The following is a 26,562-nucleotide window of genomic DNA, read 5'->3' on the forward strand; positions in this document are numbered from 1 at the left end:
AAAGCCTGGCATGCAAACCCTGCGGTCAACCGTTATCGTAATCCAGACGCGTAAAACTCCATCCATTGTATTACGTGCCAAGTCCGACTGGCAGACGGGCTCTTTGAGCCCGTTGGAAGCCAGCGAGAATGTCCGTCCGGTTTCAAAACTGACAGCCTCCATTGTAATAAGGCTGTCGTTTTTTAACCGTGATGAGGCCCTAAGTGTGCAAATGCAGATGTTCTGCTCAGCCCACATCCGCACTCATAACATTGGAGCTGAAGAAAGGCATATCCCAAGACACAATGCCTTTTACATTTGTGAATCTTTTAAAAAGTGGTAAAGCTAGACAAATTAACTCATTTTATGTGAATTGCTCACCCAGTGTTTCATTAGTTCTAATTGGAGTGCAGCCCTTTGGTGAAAAACTCAATGAACATAGTGATGCACAAATAAACGCCTGAAATAGCGGTTGCTTGCAATGCAAATTATATAACATACACAAAGCTCTAATGTTTGCGAAGCTTGGTACATAACTAGATAAAAAAGGGCACAATATCAAAATCAATGGCATAGTTACACATTCTACACAATAGAGCCCATTCACAAACAAACATGTGCTAACCAGGTTACTGTAGTGTAAGATCTCATCAGTTGGGGAAACACACCTTAAAACAGTGATATGTGAAATATATGAGCAGGACTAGAAAACATGTGTACCCCGAGGGCCCCAGATATAAAATGTTGTGCACTTCACTGCTGTGTTTCACAGATTTAAATATCAAAGGGAAGCACACCATCCCTCCTCCTTGTAACTTGATTTTCTCTGTAAGAAATGTGTTTTAGACCAATATCCTATGTAATTATTAGGGGTGGGCGGAATTTGCGAAATCCACTTTCGCAAATTATCGTGAAAATGTTAAAAATTATCGCAAACACGCGGAAGTATCGTGAAGATGCGGAATTTTTTTTCCCGCATGTTCGCGAGATTTCCTGCATGGTTGCGACTCGCCAACTTACCCATGTGATTGCTCGCGGGCGTGGCCATCTTGTTATCAGTTGTCTCGCAGTGCATGATCGCGAGAAGAAAGACGTGATCGTGCGACGCATGACGTCACTGCGGGCGCGAAGTGTCGCGAGACAGCGCAAATGGCTAAAAAAAATACAACATCTCATGGAGAACGCGACCGGATCAAGAAAACTTGTCAGCGAAGGCAGGGATTCAGGTAAGGCGATCGCGCGGGCGCGAGAATGTATTATTTTACAGCGCGAGCAAGAAACAAATTATCGCCAAGCTGCGGAATGCGGAAATTTTGACATTTTCACGCTTTCCGCGGAACGCGAAAATGTCAAATTATCGCAATTTCTGCGAACGGAACGAAATTTTAGCCCAGGCCTAGTAATTATGAAATATTACGCCAGATTATGCTTCAATTGCAAAAAACTAATGAAGACACCGGCTTTCAGGGACATGGGTTCACCCCCTCTCTTTTAATGGAAAGATTGTGCTCTCCAATGGATTTTAATGGGCCTAGAATGGGAAGCTGGAGATCTGATTTTCAAATAATAAAGCCTGTGCACCTGAAATGGAAACTTTATATTCAGTGCAAGCAGCGCAGGGGGATACATCTATTCATTTGCTTTACAATTTTAGCAACACTCTCTGAAACCAGTTCCCCCGAAGTTAGTGAATTAGTACAATTCCCCCATGAGTGAAGCAGACTGCTAAATACATGGCCCACATTTTCAAACTGGGACAGTTTTGCATTTGTAAAAGCACAGTTTCCAGGTGTTTTGCAAGATGTGGGAGACTGATGGCTCTTGTGTTTGCTGCAGGCAGTCTGTGGTAATATCGAGGATTGTAAAAATTGTTTTAGAAAATGAATTGACTGCCATAGGTCTTCCATTCCTTACTTTTATCAGATGTATAAACATGTGCCAATGACCACTAGTGCTAATCAGCTTTCTGGCCTTTGGTTACCCGTTTGTTTGAAAATTAACTGGTATATATTTTTGTACACCGGTGGCCTATGAGCTACATAGCACTCACTATTGGTCTTTGGTGTGTGATAAAGGCCTGAGAATGTGAGCTCTGTGATGTTTTCTACATAAGACTGCTACATATTACTTCGCCTAATTCTACCAGTTTCTCTAAATCTCTCTCAGTGCCAGAAAAACACACAGTCCATACACAAACCGGGGTAGGATGTGCCCCTTCAACAACATTAGCAAGAGTTTCACTTTCACTTTCGATGGCTTACATATTTATAACCGTAACTAGATCCTGGGCAGACACATGTAAGTAAGCTTGCAACATACACTAAATAAATAAAACCAGCAAACTAACATGGCGGCGATAAATGGCTGCAGTCAGAAATCAAATAGCCAGCAGTGACAGGCTCTCAAAGTGCTTGAAGGCTCCGTGTGAGCTTCATCCCTTTTCCAGATTATCACAGGGAGAAGCATGCTTAGCAAAGTATGTTGAAACTACACTACCCGGTGAAAATTTGGGAAGGTTACAACCTTGCTGATTGACACACAGCCTCGGAAAACAAAAGGACTTATGCCTTAAGCTCCTGTGTTGTGTTCAATCAGCGAGGGTGATGTATGGCAGAGGCCAGTGTGGTTCTAGCATCGTAAGGGTCAAAGTGGCGTCCTGATAGACATACTGCCTGCAATAAAACTTTAATTAAAAGTAGAAAATGAGGAGCAGGGGCGCATCACTGAAGCTCATATCAATGACCACTGCTGCGTGAATTTGCACCAAATCCTGCGTCTCCCTGAGGCTGTTGTAAGGAGGAGAAATATTTTTATTTCTCCTCATTTTTTTCCTTTTTACATGTGTGCTGCAAGAGGAAATTGCCTTTCAGCATAGCTTTGGTGCAAAAAGGGACCTATTCCTGCACATAATTGTATGCTGACCACAACACAGACACCCTTGTACAATGGCGCAAGAATATCTGCATTGACACATAGCCGCAGTAAATATGCCAACGCAGGAAGACAGCAGAACTATGCCACTTCTTTGCAGATATGGGGCAGATTTACAAGCCTCTTGCGCTGCCAATACGTCACTTTTTGTGACGCACTGGCAGCGCATTTCTTTGCCCCGTATTTACAAGGACAGGAAAAGCCGCCCTGCGTGGCTTTTCCTGTCCTTGTAAATATGGCCCCTTTACACGCAGCGCTTTGCGTGAAAGGGGCGTTCCATGGGTGTTGCTGTGGGTGTTCCCACGCAACACCCATGGAACCAGACACATTTCCAGATTTACGAGAAATCATAAACCTGGAAATGCGTCAGTTTGTGGCGTAGCCAAGCACAACGAGGACATTTTTTATCATTTCTCGTTGTTTTTTCCTCTTTCAATGCATGCTGCAGTCTACAGCACGCATTGAAAGAGGAAAATGCCTGTAGTGATTGTTTTTGTGCAGGAAGGTGCCCTTTCCTGCACGAAAACAGTCTGCCCAATCTCCCCATGTCTCAGGCATCTTTGCACCATGGTGCAAGGGTGCCTGCGCAGGCGCATGGCAGATGTTTTTTGCGCCAGCGCAGGGGAGAGCACAGGAATGTGACATATCATTGTAGATATGTCGCATTCCTGTGCTCTGAAAGTGCCTCAGTGTGGCGCAGCCAAAGGGCTTGCGGTGCCGCGCTGCGGCACTTTCTTGTAGGTTTACCCCACGGTGCAGTTCGGCTTTGTCCAGGTGGCGCAAGGCAGCGTAGCAATTTAGCTTGCTGCCTGAGTTGCGTCAAAACTTTTTGAATCTGGGCACCTGTTTCGAAGCTTGAAATAGACAGCTTAATACAGGCACACGATAGACTGGAGAAATTCAAAGGAAAGTAATTCACATTCTGCCTCGAAGTTTCTTGTATAAAACCGTAGTCAAGTCACCCCGTGATTGAGCAGATATTTACTCCCTTGTCCGTGCACCTGTCATTTTATTATCCGCAGGATTAAGACGTGTCAGAAAGCGGTGCAATATTTATGACCTCTCTTGCCAAAAAAAAGAGACTATTTAGGCCTAAAGGAGAGCAGCTGACGGAAATATTACGCCTAGAACAGGCAGTGCCCTTGCTGTGTCATTATTTTTTCTGACAAGCCGTAAAATGAAAAGAGTACCCCCTCGAGATCGTGAAATCTGAATTCCTACAGTCTACTTCTAGCATCTTGGGCACATGGGGCAGAGGACACAAGTTGTTTCTTTCTTCAGGCACCTGCTGTTCTGCCATCTGCAGCTACAAGGCACTTGTTTTGATAGCACGCGCGTACCCTCGTGCAAGTGTTAGACTGCATAACAGCTTGCGTTCACGTGTTCCCAAGGCAACTGGCCGCAGCAGTACGTTCCAGCTCTGATGGACTGCTACCTAACCGACATGCCTTCTGGCGAAAGACTGGAATGCTTCTTTACGAGGCCCACTGTGCAGAGGCGCAGACCTCTTTAAAAATTAAATAAAAGCTGCAAACAATTCCAGATTCTCGAAACGAGCGTGATGTACCAGCGCATTATTGCCTCTCGTGTTATCACCGCTCCAAAGTTTGCAGAGATGGATCGTGGGAAGGAAATTGGGGGAAACTCACAAAGGTAAACTCTGAACTTTGACGGCACCGATTTGCATAGCCAAGAGAGCCAGCCAAAGCCAGGTGAATGAATCACAAACAAGGAAATTATTACAAATATACTTGCAGTTTGGAAAACGTACGGGATTGCCAGATACGGCAAACTACATTACAAATCAGAAAAGCGCCTGACAAGCACTGCATAGCTCGTTGGAGTTTTAATAAGATACTGAAACAAATCAGAATAAATTCACCAAGGACTATGCGGGGATTGGTAAAATAGCAACTTCTCCCCCATGGTGTCCGTTGAGAAAAACAATGGCACGCACCGCGCCTCTGCGCCATAAGAAACACACGACTCGCCCCCAAGTTAACTCTTCGTAAGCTAACTGTCCTTAAAACACACTTTAATTAAATAGTCACATATATATATAAAGAAATGATACTGCATTCATAGTGAATAGATCAATAACGTCAATGTTAATGTGGTATTTATAGTCACCAGGGATGCATGTGATAGGCCATTTGTAATGGCATCTCTCAGATGATGTGTAAGGGCATAAGCGTGAAATCTGTGGGTTTTCATGACTGGGATGCAAGTTATGGTGTGAGTAGTGAACCATAACCATCGATTTTCAGGGGTGTTAATATTTTGATATGGAACAATGATATCACTTTAAATGTGTTTTTGCTTGGGTGAATAGTTCAGATTTTTTCCCCCATTTGAATGTCCCAGCGTTTTACTGTATAAACCATAACTTTGCTTTAATCATTATTTTTCTGTGATTTTGTGAGGACTTTTTAAAGGGCCACAGCCCAAGCTTCCAGGCACCACAGTACATGGCATTCAGCTATGCTTGGTAGGGTTGGCTGCAGTTCCCAGTGTGCAGCCAGGCCCTGCACCGAACCACCCATGTACTCAAAGCCTGCTGTGCACGGCCTTGACTGTGCATAATGGGTTCTGCACACAGAGCCTGGTTTATAGCGAGGCCCTGTGCTCAACTGCCTGTACGTCCCAGCAGTTGCAAACAGAGCTTCCCTGCGGCCAGCCCCAGCACCCAATAGCCATACATCCCATCAGGCTTTTGCACCCTCTCACATACTACTACTAATAATAATAAAGATAATAATAGGTCATTTATAGAGCACCTGGCTACCCCTATAGGTGTGTTCCTGCGCTAGAAGCATATAAGCAGGAGTGAAAAAGAGATCGGACTAGAGTCGATATAGCCAGGTTTTCAGGCTTTTATGACTTAATCTCCAACTTTTTCTCTTTTGAAATTTGCAAATTCTTTGAACATCTCAAATTCATGAACATTGCACCCCATATATAAATATATATATATTCTGACTATTCACTCATAAAAGTAACCAGACAAATACAATATAGTACAATTAATAAAATACACAAAGACAAAAGAATAAGATATTGTGCTATGCACATTTAAGATTATATCAGAAAGCTATTCTGGGACGTTCAAGATACATTAATTATATTAATTAAAATACATTGGTCAAAAAAGACAGAATAGGCATAAAGCATCGTTGGGATGCAGCCCCTGCCCCCTCCCTCTCCCCCAGTGTCTGAGTACATGCCCTTGATCCCTCCCTTCTGCTTTTAGTAGTCCGTCTTGTATCTACCTCTCTTCTTTCCTGCCCTGCATGGTCCCCCATACTGCTACTCATCTGCCTGCTTCTCCTGCATGGTCTTCCCCCTCCCACTGCTATCCATTGTCTCAATCTGTGCCCCACTCCTATCCCTCCTAACCTCCATGGTTTGTTGTGTTGCCAGTGCTTCTCCTAACTACTGTATTTGGTCAACTTGATGTCCTTGTCTCCATCCCCCCGCTCAGTGATATAATTGGTCAAGCACTTTCCCCCTCGCTCCTGCTCTCCGTGGTTTTCTGTGTTGCCACTGTCCCTCCTACCTGCCCTTTGTGGCCATCTTGCTGGACCTGCCCCGCCTTCTTCCCTCTGTTGTCTGTGTGTGTGACCCAACCCATCCCTCCTGCCCTTCATGATCAGTTGTGATGCCACTGTCCCTCCCTCCTGCCCTACATGGTTTATTGGCTCCACAGCCTCTCTCCCTTGTCCTGCATGGTAGGCTTGCTGCCCTGCCCCTTTTCCTCTTTTCCCCTGGCTTCCTTGGTCCATTGTTACATCCATCGCTTCTGCCCTGCATGGTGAGTTGTACAACCATTGCCCCATGAGGCTACCCAGCGTGGTCAGTCTGCGGCCTGTGCCTCTGACTTCATTCCCCCTACCCTCAGTTGTCTGAGTCTGGGTCCCATACTCCCCCCTTACAGTGTTCTAATGAACAACTAGAATGCTATCCTTCTGTATTTATGACAAAAGTGTGGCACACCTGAAGTCATCATGGCAAGTTACGTGCAGATTCGTAAGGAGGGTTTGTGGGGTGTGATAGCGTGCGGGTCACACGCTGGGTTTAAACACACACATACCAAAATGCTCACCTGGGCCCAAACCATTTACACAAACGAGCTAGCAAACCCCACTGATATTAATTTTTGAGTTTTACCTGCAATTTAATTTCACCTTTACCAAGTCTTACAAATGTTATCTCTTTAACAATTCCTTTCCCGATGAATCAGGTTTCTGAGATAGTTTAATGTAGAAAATGACATTTTACTTAAACTTGAAATAATCACAAACTCAAAAACTTTTAAGAACTTTATCTAAATCAATAATTTTGTGAGTCAGAAACAATTGCAGCTTAAACACATTCTTTCATGAGGCAATATAAAATCAAGTAGACATAATCATAATAATGATCAATGAAAATGGTAACTGAAAAAGGAAGAGAGAGAGAGCAGGTACAATGACAGTTTTCTCAGATTTATATTTACCTAAGGTGATAGATGAACCCAACTCTTTGAAGATAAGCCAGATAGAATCTGCCAGAAGAGGATGCAGACAGAGGATTGGACAGATTCGGATCTGGGAAGGTAACCTCTTCTAAGTGCAACGCCAGCGTAGCACCCCTCTCTGATGCTACTCTCCTCGGGTGTCCCTGTTCCAAAATCCCCTTCTAGATGATTAGATTAGCGATCAGTATCTCAATTTCTCGAGCAGAGTTTCTGGCAGCAGCAGGGTCTTAGATAGGGTCTCGGACAGAGTAGCAGCATGCGCGTTGGGTCGGTGACGAGTCGGAATGGCGGATCTGACAAGCCTGACAATTTTTCTAGTTAACTTACCTCAATTATATTATTCTGAATTCGTGTACCTCCCCCAAAAATTGCAATTTTTGTGTTTTTCCCCTATTCTGATTGGTCAGGGCGAGGAGGTGAGTTCATCACACCATATTAAAAGTGATAATTTTACTGTGGACTATTGTTCTATGTTTCCGCCCCTTAATTTACTTTCCCATAGCTTTATTCCCACCCGCATTTCACATTATGATCATTACAAATTATACAATTTATCTAAAATTGTTGCTTTCAACTGGTTCAGGGGTTTATGTTCCCAGGCGACTTCAGCTAATGTGGCCTTGGCTGTGTTTCTAGTGTGTCATCCCATTTTCCGGCAAGTTTCTATGCGCACGCACGCGGGTCATGTGATGTAGGAATTTTAGTCACTCTCCGAGATCCAAACATGAACTAATAATAGAGTCAGAAAGAGACATTTTAGAATGTGACAATAATTGATTTCACTGTATACCACTTATCTCTACTCTGTCCCCATTTACTTATTTTAATCTTTTGCATCAGTGTTTAATAGAACTCACGAGTTTTAGTTCAAGCAGTAGCATATGCGTTAACATGTGAGTTTCAAGCGGCCATATTTAGTGCTATTGCGCAGATGCAAAGTTTTCCCACCAAGCGACAGAATACGTCATACTACGCAGATGCAGTAGACGCATGCACAATGAAGTTCCTACATTTTTTGGCAGACATTTTTAAGACACTCAGGTTACTTGTTAGTAATACACATAGGAAAGCTTCCCCATGATACTGTATGTCGTGTATAATGCAATGTTAGTATTTACAAAACGTGTTGGTTACGTGGTTACATGTAATTTGAGAGGATTGCATACAAGCAAGTTTATTTAAGTACGAAACCTTGCTCCATCAGGTGGAAGGGGTTGTCAAAAAAGTGAGTATTCCAATTTGACCTCCAATATAATGTTTTTCTATCCACTACAGAAAAAACATATTACAGCATTGAAGCAAACTGTGCATGACAGTAGAACTTTACTCAATGAAGTGCCTTTGATTGGTTTGATGTAAATCCTTTCTGTGGTCATCTGAAAATTAGTGCTTAAAAATTGTTTCAGGATGGGCTTGAAAGAGGTGAAATGTTAGAGATATCTGTACCATTAGGCAGCAGATGATCTAAACCCTTATTCACAGACCATCCGAGGATAATATTAAAAACAAACAAAGTCTTTTGGAAAATGGAGCTCTGTTCCTTGCATGTATTTCGCATCTGAGGAATCAAAGCCAGTTCTGGAAACTTTAAGCTTCTGATTGGTTGACGGCAGAAGAGAAAAATCTGCTGCAGCCACCTTTACTGGACAAGGGGCGTAGCACTGCAACTTGAACAAATGTAAAGGATCCACAAGATGACATGGGTCACAAACCGACCCCTTGGCTCAGATAGGGTACCCAGATTAGAATGATAAAGATTAATTGTGCCATGTGGTTTGAAGAACACCATGTAAGGCTAATGGACCGGAGTTACGCTTTAAGGTCTGCAAATCCTGCATCAGAACCCCATGGCAATAGCCCTCAAACACAATTTGAAGCCCTCGTTTTGCTCTGCAATCCCTAGTTAATGATCCTTAAATCCTTACTAATTTGTGGTCCAACAATGACCCATGTGTCTGTGTAGGTTTGAAAACTGGACAATTGGGGTCCACAAACCCAACAAGGGAAGCCAGCCTGTGCTTGACAACCTGAAGGGGCGGGGGAAAGCTTTTTAAAGCATCCAGGAACCACCCAGAGACTTCTACCCAAAATTTGTGACACACATTATTGGTGAGTGAAGAGTGCCACCAGAAAAAAACAAGCAACTAACCATGTTGAAATTGTCCCACATGACTGAGATATGTCAAAAAAGAACTCGTGGCTTGGGTGCAGTGCTGAGAGGCAACAACTGATGTCTGGAGGTTCATCAACGTCCATCATGCAAGAAAATCCTATGTGGAATTTGTTTGAAGTTCCTCGGTAGGTGTAAAGCGGTGATTATCTCAAGGGGCTAATAGACCCACAATTGCTGTTGTGCTATACTCAGTATTCCCTCAGAGATTACGGACGATACAACATCTGTTCCTTGGAGCTCATAGGCAGATGATGAATGACCCATTGCAGTTTGGGGTCTCACAGGTGCGTACAGTAGGGCTGCCCCATCTCGCTACACTTCAAGTTCATGTATGGTGTGAGTGGGACCCTGAGAAAAAGAGAGTTGTCAGCTTTAGTGCCCTGCACCAGAGAGCTGTCTTAGTCAGCAAGAAGTAAATGACCACATGGCTCAGTGAGTCTTTTAAGCCGGGAATTATGTGCTAGGAGATGTTGATGAGCAGAAGAGAAGTAGAAAGGGAAACAGAAAATCTTTGTACCTTTAGCTGGCAGCCGCATCAAAGGCACCAGAAAACAGCGTCCCAGACTGAGCAAGCGCCTTGAAGTGCCTTGGATCCCTAATTTACACATTTGCTATATAATCTAAAAAAAAGCAGGAGCACCACTGATTTGTCAGTTCTATTTTGGAGACCTAAGATAAGCAGTGAAGTTCTCCAAGGCTACCTCTCCATAAAGTTGAAGTGATGTTATCCTAAGTCTCACAGGCGATTATAGCAGTAACTCTGGTAAATGTTCTTCCCTGTTTCAAGCACTCTTGGAGCTGTATGAGCCCCTTTAGAGGCTTTCACTGAAATGTTCACTATTTTGTTTCTACTTACTATTGAATGTTTGTCAAATTCTGGTTCTGTATTTTTATGGTGCTGGCCAAAATGTATGTATATTTTGCAATGTTTGATGCTGAGGAACTGTTTTCATTTTTCCTGTTAAAGATAAGGTTAACATTCTGTAATGAAGCCAATAGGGGAGACTGTTTATGATTACATTCACATAGACCCTGATTCTCAAAATGCATTTTGAGTACGTAAAGTAGTACTACAGTAGTACTACTTACTACAGATTGCAATTCACAGACATAAGGGTGGAGATCTCCACAACCACCTCTCCTATCACTGTATAGGGCGATCCCTGCTCACTTCTTAATAGTAAATATAGGAAGACTGAGAGAGTGGCGGGAAAATGTGGACTATCTACTACAAAATGGGAAAAGTAAGGAGGGGTTTAGGGAGAAGGAGTTACTACAAACACCCACCTGAAAAAAGAGCAGACCCATTGTTATACACAAACTAAATTTCTAAATTTGCTACTGCCATAAAGGTGACAAACCAGTAGTAAATATAGTTCAGCCCAGCCTTGAAGCCAGCCAAACACCATACAAGTCCTCTTAAAGGTACTGTAAGACAGACCAATTGAAAATAATAGAGACAAGGACTTAAAATAATTTGCCACAAGAACTTAAGTAAATTAAATTGAATTATTCCAACTATTGAAATATAGATATATACTTTGTTTAATGTTTAATGGTAAAAAATATATTTTCATTAAATAAATATTTTATTATTTTAAAATTCAACAATAAGAACATTTTTACAAATAAAATTAATATTTTAAACTTTTGTAAAAAATACAAGTAATTTAAAAATATTTCTACACTAAGTTTCTGATTATCCATCCCTTCACATACAATAAAACATGAAACGTTTGATTTCCTGCCCCACAGCCCACCATCTGAATTATCCTTCCCTACCCAAATAATCAAAATTCCAGTACCTAATGTTCTGCCACTCAGCCACACCACCTTCTGAATCTGATCACCCCCTACCCATCTCTCACTGTTCTCAACTTGAAGTCCACAGATAAACAATGATGTGCTGTCAGTGCAGGTCTCTGCAGACCCACAGAGTGAGAAGAGTGATTGCCATATCCCATTCCACTGCTTTGATCAGGTCTCTGAAGACCCCAGGGAGGTGGGGGAACTCCAGGTATACAAGAGCTTTCCCATGATATAATAGCAATACAAAAGCATCTTTGTTTATTCACTGCTATGGAATATAAGCAAGGAATAACCAGATTCTGAATTCTGTGTTCACTTATGGCTTCTAAGGGAATCTGTAAATAACAATAGCAATATATATTTCATAATAATAATATAATAATTATTAATAATAATAATAATAATAATAATAGAAGTAGTAGTAGTTGTATTGCTAGCAGTAGTTGTAGTAGAAGTTTTATTTCAGAATATGGAATGATTTTCCCAGTCATGTACAGATAATGTGTGGCGGCGTATATGTTCACTAGGTGTTCTCACAGCCCATCATTGACGAGTAGAGTGTTAGATCTTTAACTAAGATGTTCAAACAGGCATCCATTACTCTTGATATTAATTAACCTGGGGAGACAATGTTTTCATAGTCACAGATTTGCGTCCCAGCAGTAACATTCAGTTTCATCTTCTGTTTCTTCCTTCCCTAATGTAATATTAAAGGGCACTCTCCTACAGACTGATTTGACATCCCTGTTGTTCAAATTACATGAGTATGATTGATCCACAAATTGGGAGACCACTGCTGTTATTGCCAAAGATATCATGTGCACTGTACTTCCCACAAGATCTAATCAGCTTTATATGTGGAGCATAGATTTCCTTTCAGCAACAAAACAGAGCCACATACTACTTGGAGGGATTGCATCTGCATTACACACCATTGTAACCCTTACCCTTCTGTATAGCTTGAGTAGTTCACCTATTCAACAGATATGCACACATTATAGCCAACGTACTGCCAATCTATGTATTGTCTTTCTTAGAAGCCATCCCCAAAAGATGCTTCTCCACCATTCAACACAAGCTACCGATCTTAAGGTTTAAACAGTGATATTGAATTGTGTTAAGAGCAAAGGTGTACCTTGAGATTCTTTTTCTCTTTTTCTAATATGCTTAATTGCAGTTTTACAGACCAATAGACTATTATGCGCTATCTCCTTTATTGTACTCATACACAGCAGCAGTAAAGAATGTAAAATTACAATAGAACATATGTAAACATTCTACAACTTTTAAGAACATGTACAGAAAGTGCAGCCATCTTACTTCTTCTGTTGCTTCTCATACAAAGATAAGTACATCTCACAAATACTTAACAAGGTGTGTGAGAAAAAAGGTGGTGACATTTGCAGAAGAGGAGTTCATAGTTTAAGGTAGAAGTTGCAGTTAATTTGAGGATCAACACACTCTAAGTGTGTGTTGCACAGTTAGAAGATGAGCAGTGAGAGGTTTTTCAGGGGCTCTGACTGCATGAAGGGCAGAGAAGGGCTGTGGGTCAGAGCAGCGTTTTTATTACAAAGTTGATTATTGACTATTTCACGAGAAAGCAGGATCTGTGTGGGTACTTGTAGCAACGCGGCAGCTAACTTGAGTTTATTGATTGGTGGTTGATAGAGAGCAAGCCAATGCATGTGTTAGTAGTGGATGAGTCTGGGAGATGTGAGCGATTTGAAATGCGATTTAAACTCGGAAATGGAGGAGGAGGAAGGTTGTGTATTTCACAGTGGTGACAATTGGGATTTAAAGCTTACTGAATGTTGGCAGGTCGAGAAGGCGGCACGCCATAAGCAGCAAGCTGAGCTGGTGATGTCACTTGGGGCATGCTGGATCGATTCCCAAACGCACATCGCAGGTGCATTAGCAGCTCTTGTGCAGAAAAGGGGAAGATTGTCACTACAGGGCCACTGGAAGCAGGTGCATATGTGGACATTTTGTCAGGTTGAGCAGTCATGTAATTTGGCCATTGTGAAAAAGACAGTCAAAGTTTGTGGGATAACTATTGAGGTATGAAGCGATCATAAATCTGAGGAGATTTCATTTGAAAAGCTGTGAGGAGCTGGGGAGAGAGGAGTTTTGCGACAAGGAGTTTATTTGTATTGGTGAATTGGTATCAAAAGAACAATTCAAGTATTGAACAGACTGAGGGAAATATGGTGGATGAATAGGTCAGGGAGTTCATTGAAAGGACAATTGGAGAATTTGAAGAGAAAATGGATAAGAAGATTGACATTTGTGTATAAGTACAGATGAGAGAAAAAGTTGTACAGAGGAATATAGAGAATGAAAGGTACTTGCCTACGGAGGAGGTTGAGCAGGTTGCCAGTGGATCTAATGAGGAAAGTTTTAAGAAAGTACATAAAAGGAAGCATGTGGAGGTGTTCAATGAAAACAGAGGGGCTGGGTATAAGGCACCAGAAGTAGGAAATGCTATAAAGGCAAAAGGGGATGCTATAAAGGAAAAAGCCATAATGTGGTATCTTGTGATGAAACATCAATAGGTGGTTATGTGGAGATGATTTGTTCCTCAGATTTAGATGAATCAGAGGATGAAAGTGAGAAATGTATGAAAAGGAAGTTTTAGAACAAGAAGATTTAGTTGGAGTTAGGGGATTTTGTGGATCCATTAAACGAGGGGATGTTCGATCCTCTGTTCATTCAACACTCACTATCCCCAAAATGGTCTCCAGCTGAGCATGTGGCTCAGTCAATTTCAGTTTGGATTTTCAGGGAGATACTAAAGTAGGTTCAGCCTTGGCTTCTTTCTAAGTGTCTGAAGCCTACATTGCAGTCCAAAGTGGCGTACACTCCTGAGTTAGACCCTAAATTGTTGAGTATTCTCAACAAAACAGGATGAGATCCAAGAAGGGGGTTGAACAAATGTTTGAAAGGATGTCTGGATAGACTATTGGACATACTAGCTTTTGAATGTGTGAAGAGGTACACGCAAATAATACTGGAATGGATGTGGTAGAGTTATGCCAGTGTGTGCAGACGGTGATTTGTCTTTTAGGCAACACTAATGCCGATTTATGTATGGGAAGTCGAAAAAGTATTTTAATGAAGAAAGACCGCAAGTTAGCGAAGTTGGTTAGTAATGAATTTGCAATTTAAAGTTATGGGATGTAGCTTGGCAAGGAATTTTTCAAAGATATGTCCAGATATGTGAGCACATTCAATTAGTTGCAAAAGGTCAAGAAGGACATATATAAGGTTTTTGGTGGGGCCAGGAGGATGCATGTTGATTATCTGACAGTGGAGTGGGAATTACTCATGTGTCCTTCACACAAGTCTTCAGACCTTATGGCATTGGGTACAGAGTGGAGCAGGGTGGATTCTGTTCACAGAGACAGAGGTCAAGATCGTGAGGAATGCGGAGTGAGAGAAGAGGAAAAGGTGGAACAGGTGTGCTTAAGAAACAACCGTATATGTACGCATGTTCGACTGGGCGGCAGGCTAGCTTGGTTTGTTTCAAGATGAGAGAGATTACACAAGACCTTTGGGTGTCACAGACAGTTCAGGGGGGAAACAACCTTTGCCACGACTCCAGGAACGAGTTCCGGAGTCACGCAAGCCAAACAACGACTTGCCCGAACAACGACTCAGCCTTAAACACGCACATGCGTGGTTAAGACTGATTCGGTCTTGGGTTCGGGCAGGGCGGAGTTTGGAGGAGCATCGCAGAGGAACAGAAAAAAGAGAAAGGGATGAGTCATGTGATCAATCCGTGAGAGTTGGATGACTGGGTATGTTACAATCACTTCAAAGTGGAAGGGCTACACATGTTGAAGGATTTGTTAAGGAAATCGCACTGGATGACAAGATTGGATCCAGAAGATGTGTATCTGACGATTCCAGTGTGTGTGGAGCATAGAAATTACCTTCAGTCCTGGTTTAAGTGTGTGAGATGGAGCTTCCAGAGTCTACCATTCAAACTAACATCCGAGCAGTGGTGTTTTATGAAGGTTATGAGACCAGCGATGGCATGGTTGAGATCAAAGGATGTATGTCAGATAGTGTATCTGGACGATCTGTTGATTATGTCAGAGAAGAGAGAGATAGAATTGGAGAAGACAGAGTTGGCTGTGTGAATAGTGGAGAATTTAGGATTTGTAGTAAACAGGCAGAAGTGTTACTTGATGCTAGCGCAGGAGATACATTTTCTACGTTTTCAGACATAGACCTTAGAGGGAGAGTTGAAGTTACCTATGAAGAAAGTGATGGAAATTTGCAAAGAATTGAAGAGAGTGAAGCAAGCATAATGGTTTCTTTGCAGCAGATAGCAAGGTTGTTTGGACTCCTGTCAGTTACTATTCAGGCAAGCTTTCCAGCAACCCTTCATTACAGGGCACTTCAAAAGATGAATGGGTTTTATTTACACATGCATGCGAAGTACTCGCAAAAGAGAAGGATGAATCAGGACTCTATGTGGGAGGTTAACTGCTGCGTAATATATATGGAAACATTGAAATGAACGGCAATTTTTGGGGCGGTCCCAGAGATAGTTATCGAGCAAGATGCTAATCACTGTAAAGGGAGGATGATGGCCACTCATGGAGGGAGAGATGCATATCTATTACCTGGAGTTGCTGGCAGGGTCTTTCACAGAGAGGAGTTTTGTGGAGGAAAGTGTTCTGTTGAAAATGGGCAATGTGTCAACAGTCCGGTCAGTCAACAAGATGGGGGGTCCTTGGTCGAGGGTGTTAGCAGAGATGGCAAAGGAATTTGGGAGTTTCCGTTTGGATAGGGAGACTGTGGTACAGACAGAGCATATTCCAGGAAAGTCCAATGTAGAGGCACAATGGAAGTCAAGGAATTTAAGGGACAAAAGCAATTGGAAGATGAACAGTGAGGTGTTTATGAGCCTGAACAGGAGAAAGGGTCCTTTGGAGGTGGATCTGTTTGCAAGCAGGTTGAATGCGCAGTTACAGAGTTTCTACAGTTGGATACTGGATCCAAAGGCCAAAGCATTGGATGCTTTTCTACAAGATTGGAGGTAAGGAAGGTTGTATGCATTTCCTCCCTTCTCATTGATTCAGAGAGTAATAATAAAGGTCAGGAGAGAGAGAGCGAATTTGGTGTTGATCACGACCTTTTGGCAGTCACAGCTGTGGCTTCCAGAAGTGATGAGTCTGTTGATAGACGATCCGGTGCTGTTACTATGTTTGCAGCAGCTATTGGTGGATGCTCCGGGGAAATGCCATGACTTGTTTGATGGAGGTCAGTTGATGTTTGTGGGTTGGCTGATTTCGAGAGATTGTGACAAGTATCTGGGTTATCGGAGGAGGCGTAGGAACATATTAGGAAATCCTGGGCTCCAGGAACAACAAAAATGCACAGGGCCGATTTGAAAATGTGGAGTAGTTGGTGTGCGGCAAGGGCTTTGGATTCTGTTTCAGCACCTGTAGTGGAGGTTTTGAATCATTTGAAAGGACTGTATAAGAAAGGCTTTGCTTACAGTTTGTTGAATTTGAGGAGATCAGCATTTTTGGCAGGTCATGAGTTGGTGAATGGGACTCCTGTAGAGCAACATGACTGAGTAAAAAGGATTGTTGAGAGTGCTTGGTTGGGGAATCCTCCTAAGGCAAAGTATGCTTCTTTATAGGATGTGTACAAGGTGTTGAAGGAAGTTGAAAGATGGAGAGGTAATGAGTTGTTACTGTTGAAGTTGTTATCTTGGCAGATGGCAAGTTTACTTTGTTTGGTGTCTTTTAGGAGAGTTTCTGATATAAGAGCTTCGGAGATGACTTCTAGGAGTTTTCGACCTGAAGGTGTATCTTTTGAAATACAGAAGCATACAAAGACTATGTCTAGGATGATGGATTTTTTTATCCTAGACTGGTAGAGCATGATATTTTGTATATGGAACAATGTTTGAGGGAGTATCAGAAAAGGACTGTGAGGTTGGGAGAAAAGGGACATTTGCTGTTGGTAATTTGTTTTAAGCAATCATTTAAAGCTGTGTCTTCACCTACTTTAGCAAGGTGGGTTAAAAAGAGATGAAGTTGGCAGGTATTGATGTGAGTGTTTTTGGGGCACATTCAGGAAGAGGGGCTCTTACAAGTAAAGCTTTTCTGACTGGAAGCAGTTTAAGTACCATTATGAAGGCAGCAGATAGGTCATGTGATTCTACATTTAAACGTTTTAATTTTAAACCTGTGGAAAATGCTGTGCAAGGAGTAATGGATGAACTTTGAAAATGCATAATATTGGCCTCCATGCCTTGCCATAAATTGTTGATTTTCCACAGTTTTAATGGTAAGAAAATCATAATTTTATTAAAGATACGGAGGCTAATATTACTCCTCCCAAAATGTATGCCCAGCCCTATTGATACGTTTGATTTTGTTTCCCAGGAAAGACAAATTTAATAAGATGGGTTTGGAGAAGAATCTTGCATATATTAAAAACATGTTCAGGGATGCTACCTTTGAAGTTTTCTTTTTATTCTGTTATATTGAGTTTGGACTATGAGATATTCACAGCAAGAAAAGAAGGAAGATAGCTGCAAGTTCTGTGGCTAGATGCATGTTCCTGAGAGTGCTAGAATGTTTGCAAATGTTCTATAGTAATTTTGCATGCTTTGTTGCTGCTGTCTATGGTGGCAATAAAGGAGATAGTGCATAATATTAGCCTCCGTGTCTTTAAGAAAATCATGATTTTCTTCTTATTAAAACTGTGGAAAATATGCATTTTTCATACATATTTGTAACAATTAGGAGAATCTACAGAAAACTTTGTGAAATTCACTTGCCGGTATCTCTCTTGAAAACTGGTTGCAAAGGTATACATTACTTTCAAACTTGATGTAAGATTCCAGTAGAAGACTGGTTCACAAACAAAATGTTTTGTCATAAAACATTTTTTGCTCAAACCAGTGTCTTGAGGAAAAAAAACTAGACAAAGTTGTTCACCAATGAAATCTTGGCAAGCGTCATTAAATTCACTAATGGAAACATTTAAAATTTTGCAGGCATTTAAAAAACGCATCCCGACCCCAGGTATATAACCTCTATCTCCACTTTTCCAACAAGTGCAAGAAGCAGATGTATGTTAAAAAAGTGGAATATGCATTCTTGTGTCATGACAAAACTACCTAAAATAACTTACACTAACAAGAGAGATGCTCTCACACCTACTGGTGTTCTGCTAGCGTATATCAGACATCTGTCTAATGGCCATGTTGCTAACAAATCCTTTGCTTTGACAGCATTCTAACTCACATGAGAGAAGTTCATCAGAACATGGGCTATTGTCCTCAATTTGATGCCATTGATGACCTCCTCAATGGACGAGAGCATTTAGAGTTCTACGCCCGGCTCCGTGGAGTCCCTGAGAAAGATGTTCAGAAGGTAGGTTGTACAGTTCCTTTCATAATATTGATTTACTTTTTTTTAAATGTGTTTTATTTTTGTGTCTCCTTCTGAGTGTTCCAGTTAATATCAAACCAAAAAAACATTTAATTTCAATAAAACTTGTGATCTGCATTCCTTTTTCTACAGTTTGTGTGTGACAGTTTATTCTACAGAAACTTCATCACTTGAACTTAGGACTGCATTTCTCCCATACAATGTTCCTGTTGTCCTGTAATAGAATGGGTTGGTATAGTCCAGGCATCTGTCTTCCAAATGCCGCAAGACCAGATAAAAAATATTATGCATGCGCTGAGCTTATACCTTAAAAAGTGTACCCAACATGGGAATAAGGAAAAGGTACTTGGCGTAAAGGGGAGCAGCACTAACCACATACTCGCTGTTTTAGCGCATGAAAAAGATTGCTTTATTTAAAACAGGTGCACATCACAAATTTCAACCCTAGGCCTTCACCTTACAAAACGAAACCTTGCTATACAACCATTTTACCTACATCATTACTCACTACCTTAATCATGCTGATGCAGCGTGGAATTTCAAATCCTCCCTTCATCACAGACCAAATATCACACTAACGCGTTCACTCATCACATTCATTGGTGGGGCCCACAACACCAACACTTACACTTCAATACCTTATAAACTAAAGAAATTTATTTACATACACTAAATATTTTTTATCCAGCACATCTTAATCCTGAACCTTGAGATATTCCTTTCACTTTGCCGATGGATCAAATTAGCTGAGTTGGAAATAATGATTTTAATCCTCCTTCATTTATATTCACATCTTATTCTATTTCATTTCAATAAATAACCCAACACATTTGATTGTTAATCAATAATATTGTTTATCTAATCAATGCAAGTTCTTAATAAAACGTTAATCAAATCACAGAACACCATATTTACCTAATCTGGCTATTAGTCGTCCTCTAAGTCAATCAAGTCGTCATGCGGCACGCTACAGTCCCAAAGATTGGGTCTGGACCATAAGCGTGTACACATCAATCAATGCCCATCAATCTAAGAGTCCTCAGTTCATCAGGATAGTGGGCAGCAATTTAGTTTGTCAAAGATTCAGGGTAACAGCTGTCCTGCAGTGTCACCGTCCTCTCCGTCAGCATAACGTCAGGAAAACAGGAAAAATCCGCTACCCCTAACTCGCTTAGTCTACCAACTTTTATAATGAAATTAATGACAAAATGTAACAAAAAGTCAGTTTAGGCACTTCTGATTGGATGGTTAAGATCATCCGTTTCGGTTTCCCATAGACTATGATGTCACACTGTCAGACATGATCCATCCGGTTTATAAAACTTGTCCAGTGTTAAAGTTCTTGGCCCTAGTCTAGTCACGACCTTGTCTGAGAACATGCTGTGTAGGTCATATTGAGGCCAATTGTTCAGAAGCCTGGAGCATGAGCACTTGGTCTGAAACCTCGTGGAATGGTAGCTGCCTCGTCATGTCCGTAGGGCAGCCATTTTCACTTAGGCCCAATCGGTCAACTTAAGCGAAACAAACACAAAAAAATATTTAAAACATGGAAATAACGTATAAAAAGTTTTACCCTCACTAATTCCCCTATGTGTATGTAATTATCTAGCATATTGGTGACATTTAAAGTGTTTATATTCACCCAATGATGTCATCTGGTGCAACTTACAATTACATTACAAAAGCAACATATATCATGCAATATTCTATTTTTCTAGTATTAGTATGCGTACGCAATTAGTTTACAAGTTATTTTAGCCATGCAAATGCAAATCCCACATGTAATTCATACATTAGTAAAGTTGATTAGGTACCACTCAAACACATTAATATTATTACAATGAATAGATTATTCTAATTAGTATGAACATGCAGAAATGGGGGAGGTATACTAAATGTTGTACTACCTGCTCCATCAATCCCCCCTTTGTTGATTATATCACCACACCATCAACATTTTGTATTTCTTTTATGGAGTTTCAAAGTGATTTCTTATTTTATTCATAATTCAGTTTCACCTGTCTCTTCTCTTTTCGCTGACTTATACATACTCTCCTTAACTTCCTCTAATTCTATTTCTTCAAATTCTCTCTCTTGTTTCTTACCTTTTCTCTTTAAATTTTCAATTTTTATCCTTTTCTGATTTTTATTCCCTTTACAACAGATAAACCCTAATCTTATAATTAATACTATGAAAATCACACAGGTTAATGGAAATAAGATTTTACCTACAAAAGTACTACCTAAGTCCACTAAGAAATCATTATTAGCTAATATTTTCTTTCCAATCTTTTCCCAAACACCTTCAACCTCCAATGGTGCAATTTCGTCATGCAGTTCAGTTATGTTTTTAATATAAATTTTCAAATCTTTACTTTCATCTGGAATGTAAGTACAACAATGTTGAACTTTCAGCATTCCACAGACTCCACCCTCTTTTGCCAATAATATATCAAGGGCAAGTCGATTTTGCATTACCATGGCACGCATGGCAACCATTTCAGTGTTCACCAATAAAAATCCTCCAGCGGTGCTTGTTGACAAGCGATCCACTACTGTTGAAAGTTTGCTCATTTTATTTGCATTCAGAGATATTCCCACTGCTGGTATCAATGTTCCAAAGATGTCTCCCACAATTTCTGTCCAAAATTCTCTCTTACTTCATGCTAAATAACTACCTAAACTATGTACACCATCTTCTCCTCTATCCATATGAAAAAGCTTTGGGAAAACCAGGCCTACATAACATGTGCCATACCAATGGTCTGGCAAACGATAATATGCCTTTCTCCCGCAAATGAACTATAATCCAGGAAAAACTGGATCTTTTCCACCTTTAAATCCCCATCCACCCATGATTCGGTATGTATCATGGCACTCACTATTACCTACAAAATAATTTTCATATGCAGTTTGTTTCCTTCTAATACACAATTTCCCTTTCTGAGGCCAATCTAAAGCCATAGTTGGACTATCTTCACCTTTCAAGTAATTTTCCATTTCTTCATCCCAGACTGTCTTCTCCACTTTTCCTTCAGATGCCTTTCTTTGCATTTTCAGTCTCCTTTCTTCAACCATATCTAAAAATGTATTTTCCTCTTTCTTTAAACTGCAAGTCAAATTGCTTTTAATTATATATTCTAATGTTATTTCTTTAGTCTCTGAGAAAAATTCACCTAATACCTTTGCAGGTCTTACCTTGTTTAGCTTGTTAATTGATGGTACTTGTGAAAATATATTATCTACATTTGAGAAATAATACTCTAATTTCCCTGCTTGATAAAATAAACTAGCTATTACACTGCATGTTGAAGCACCAGAACCTTTTGGGCCTGGCGGCGCAGGGTACGCCCTAGTCTCCGGAGTTCTCCTGCTCAGCTACACAGAGACACAGGACACTCTGTCGGCGTTAGAAGATCAGATTTATTTAGCTGCAGCTAGTACAGTTATCCCAGAAGTACACAAAGTAGGTTCTCAGGAGACTGCCACTTCACTCTGTGGCGCACAATCTTAAATACTATATGGAAACATATACATTAACCAAATACACACCCAGAGTATACAAGAAAGAGCCAATGAGGAAAGTTGGAAAACAGGACAGAACCACTAGGAGAGATTGGAAAACAAAGTGTCAGATGACTTGAAGAAACCACTCCTCCAACTATGTTTGTCACCCCTCCCTCAATCTAATTCATTAACAGATTGGTAACTAACTTGCAGGTGGTGAGATACGTTTGTGTGTGTTGGAGGACAGTTGTGAAACGAGAGAATGGTAGCAGGAGACAGTGAAGGCCAGACGATAAGATAAAGTTAGAAAAGAATAGTGTGAACCAACAGATAGTTGAGACGGGGATTAGAAAACCAGACAGGGATTAGTGTACTCGGCCAGTCCTAACACCAGCTTTGTAAATAGAGGCAGAAAGGCTGTTTTTTAACAGAAAGCTACAGAAAAAGCAGAATAGACTTTGTTCGCCGTGCTGCCTGAGTGATGGCAACACAAAATGGCGGTGGAGCACAAAATGGCGGGTCGATTCGATCGCGATCAGAAATCGAAGTTCCTCAGACCCTCCTTTTGCCAGAACTCAGGCAAGATAGACTCATGCTAATCTGAGTCAATGTCGATAGCCATGAGGTCATCGAGCTGTTTCTGTAACATCATTCTTATGTTTTCTGTTACTTGTGGTTTGGGTTTTGGGATGCACATAGTAGCACAAAGGTCACAGATAGCGGGACCACAGTGCATACAAAGGCAACAGGAGAAAATAATGGTCAGAATTATTCCAAGAAATGTCAATGCTTTCCAACCCCATTTGGACAGTAGTCCCCAAACCCACTCCGTAAAAGACCAATCTCCTTCGTCCTGATGAATAGACTCAGAGATTATGTGCAACTTGGAGATAGCTTGGTATACTGTCGGAGCGTCATTAGGTATGAAAATACAGCAACTTGACCCGATCAGTTTGCACAATCGACCACGATCTGCAAGAACAAAATCTAAGGCAACTCGATTTTGTAATGTCATAAGACGGTCCGCCTGTAGTTCTGCCGTGATGTTACTTAAGGCTCCTACAGTAATGTCTATTATGGTCTCTACGACACGGACCAGTTGCCTTATATTTCTGCTGTTGGCCATTGGACCCCAAAAGGGAAGAAATCCTTTAAGGAAATCTCCTCCCTCTTGTCCTGCTGTGTCCTTCGAATCAATAATCCCTCTGCCGTATCTGGTTTGATGATGATTTGCGGAAGCAGTGTAAGTAGGGGGAAGAAGGAAAGCTATATAACAAGTATCGGAGAAACCCGTTAGTAACCATGTGTAAGCCCTATTCTAGCAAATGAAATAGGTGCCTTGAGACGGCACTAGAGGAGGCAAGTTCTGAGAGGAATAAACATACGTATGGGAGCAGTTATTCCTTTGTATGGTGTCAGAAGAGCGATCGTTTATCTGTAAGCAGAAATTGCCTTAATGTGGTATAGTCCAAATTGGTGAAGACTTTCTTTTCTTAACTTTATCACTAAGACTAGACATATATCGGGTGACGTTCCAGTTAGTGTACGCTTTTCTTTCATCAATGGAGATTTTACTATTTTCCATGATTTTAACCATAGCTACCATTCCCTTAATCAAAGAACTATGACTAAAATACGGATCACTAACATGTGAACTAATGGATCGTCTGAATTTGCTTTGATAAGCATTGGAGAAGATGACAAAATAAGCCCAAGCAGAACCCTCATAAGAAAACGGGAGAACTAAATACGGCATTCCTTTCTCCGTGGTATGTGGCATGAGTCCACACACCCAACAGTCAGTTGTATTGACCACTAACTGGTGCTGATGTAACAGCTAGATGAAAGAATTGTTATAATATTCAGTTCTTCTAATGAGTTCATGTTGAGGAAGAGTATGAAAGAGATGTGGAGAGACAGTTGAAGAAGATGAAGAGGAAGAAGGAGAGACAACTTTTTGCTGCAGAGCATAAATAATCCAACCTATAAATGCCAAAACAATACACAATAATATAATAATACATAAAGTTATACTGAAACGACTGTACATTATTTTACAGGATTCTTTCTTCATTTTATCCTTTCTCTCTCTTTTTCCAAGTGTAGTTTCCATCTTGCTAATGGATGCTCACGGCAATCTTCCTTGATCAGTCAATCACGATTGTCTGTCGTCCTATGACACTGCAAGTCCTGCAGGCCTATTGCCACTACTCAGGTCGCAATTCAGACTCCTACCGTGACCCTGCAACCGGGACAGAATACTACACAAGAGAGAAATCTTAAGTGTTCTTTGGTCTAGGTCTCAAATTGTATCGTTCCTTCCCAGGAGTGCTTTGATCTTGAAACAATGTTTGTGGATTAGTCGTATCCAAGCGACGATGTGATGGTATTGCTTCCTGAAGAATGTCGTCGTCCTCTTTCTCAGACAGTGTCCCATTCAGATGTGCATCTCTAAAGAACATGAATCGTGGAACCTTTTCACTTTCAAAGTCACCAATACCCCTGCGTACCCATTGATCGTAGGGCAAAGGCAAAGGCACTTTCTTACAATACACACCGTGAATCCAATTTTTCTTTCCTTCGACTTTAACTGCTGTTCTCGTGGTTAGCAAAACCATTCGGGGCTCTCTCCACCTGGGTTCCAAATTCCTCGTCCTTTGGAAGTTTTTGGTACACACCCAGTCACCTGGTCGGATGGAATGACCTGGGTCTGTGGAGGCCTCCGGCAGAGCACTCTGAACCTGTTGATAGAGAACACGCAATTTAGTCGTAAGATCATGCAGGTAGTCAATCAACATTGGATATGGCAAGTCTGAGTATTTCTTAGGGCGAGGGACTCCCCATACATTAGCCGGGCGTCCAAAAACCACTTCGTAAGGGCTAAGTCCCAAACGAGAGTGTACTGCAGTTCTGGTGGATAGCAAGGCTAATGGCAAAGCATCGGGCCAATTGAGTCCAGTACTCGCTTGAACCTTTGCTAGTTTTAATTTCAAGGTTCCATTGTAACATTCCACTAAACCTGCTGACTGTGGATGATTTGCCGCATGGAACTTTTGCTTGATACCAAGACCTGCACAAACTTTCTGCATGACTTGGCCAACAAATTCGCTCCCATTGTCACTCCAGACAATGCGCGGCAAACCAAACCTGGGGAAAAATTATTTTAGTAGAACTTTAGCTGTGGATAAGGCTGTGTTATCCTTTAGAGGGTATGCTTCTATCCATCTTGAAAAGGCGCATGCTACCACCAGAACGTATTTGAGGTTGTTGCATCGCTCCATATGAATATAATCGATCTGCAACACCTCAAATGGGTATGTCGGAGGAACAAAATGACCTGCTGGAGTTGGGGTTCCCTTTCACGGATTGTACATTAAACAAACAATACAATGTTTCACTACATTGTCTGCGCATTTTGGGATTTGTTCATTTTTCCACACTGGAGCCAGAAGTTTGCATATACCTTTTGCACTTAAGTGTGCTGGACCATGTGCCATAGTAACCACTGGGAGTACATAGGCATCTGGTGACAGCCAACGTTGATGTTCAGATAATTCCACCCAACAACCCATCTCATCCAACATTCCTGTACTTTCTTTCCACTTGCTTAACTCCCTCTCTGAAGCCTCTTTCTGAATCGCTTTTACACTTTCCACTGTATCCTCGTACATTCCCCTCTCTCTAACCCAATTCGCAGGACCTGCCACATACATTCGACTTGTTGCATCTCTCGCTGTCTTTTTCGCTATTTCATCTGCAAATGCATTTCCTCGACCAACATCATCTGTAATCTTTTTGTGTGCACTACACTTCACGATTGCTATTTAGGTGGGTAAGGCAAGTGATTCAAGAAGATCAGTCACTAACTGACCATGTTGTATTTTGGTGCCATGTGAAGTGAGAAAACCCCTTTTCTTCCAGAGACGCCCGAAGTTGAACGCTACACTGAAGGCATATTGGCTGTCAGTGTACACGTTCACTCTCTTCCCTTTCGACAATACACAGGCTCTCGTTAAAGCTTTCAATTCTGCTGCTTGCGCTGAATTATGTCTAATGCGTGCAGTTTCCACAACTGTATGTAAAGTAGTTACAGCATAGGCTGAAACTGTATCTCCATTAGGCATTTTTAAAACAAGAGCCATCTACCCATAGAGTTTCATCCGGATTCTCTAGTGGTGTGTCTTTCAAGTCAATTCTTCCTTTTGTCTCTTCCTCAGTATGGAAGA

The 26,562-nt window shown here is 41.3% G+C and overlaps 1 protein-coding gene across 4 annotated transcripts in view; it reads left to right on the plus strand.

Annotated features, from left to right (window-relative positions):
- LOC146861982 (phospholipid-transporting ATPase ABCA1-like) overlaps positions 1 to 26,562 on the plus strand; it is a 3,104,259-nt gene that overhangs the window by 2,552,271 nt on the left and 525,426 nt on the right. For all 4 annotated transcript variants that reach the window (XM_085641135.1, XM_085641137.1, XM_085641136.1 and 1 more), the window contains exon 45: positions 18,670 to 18,811. In XM_085641135.1, the coding sequence (XP_085497261.1) occupies positions 18,670 to 18,811 (142 nt within the window). The remainder of the gene's footprint in view (positions 1 to 18,669; positions 18,812 to 26,562) is intronic.

Source organism: Triturus cristatus, chromosome 2_2, assembly GCF_964204655.1.
Source record: "Triturus cristatus chromosome 2_2, aTriCri1.1, whole genome shotgun sequence".
Taxonomy (NCBI): domain Eukaryota; kingdom Metazoa; phylum Chordata; class Amphibia; order Caudata; family Salamandridae; genus Triturus; species Triturus cristatus.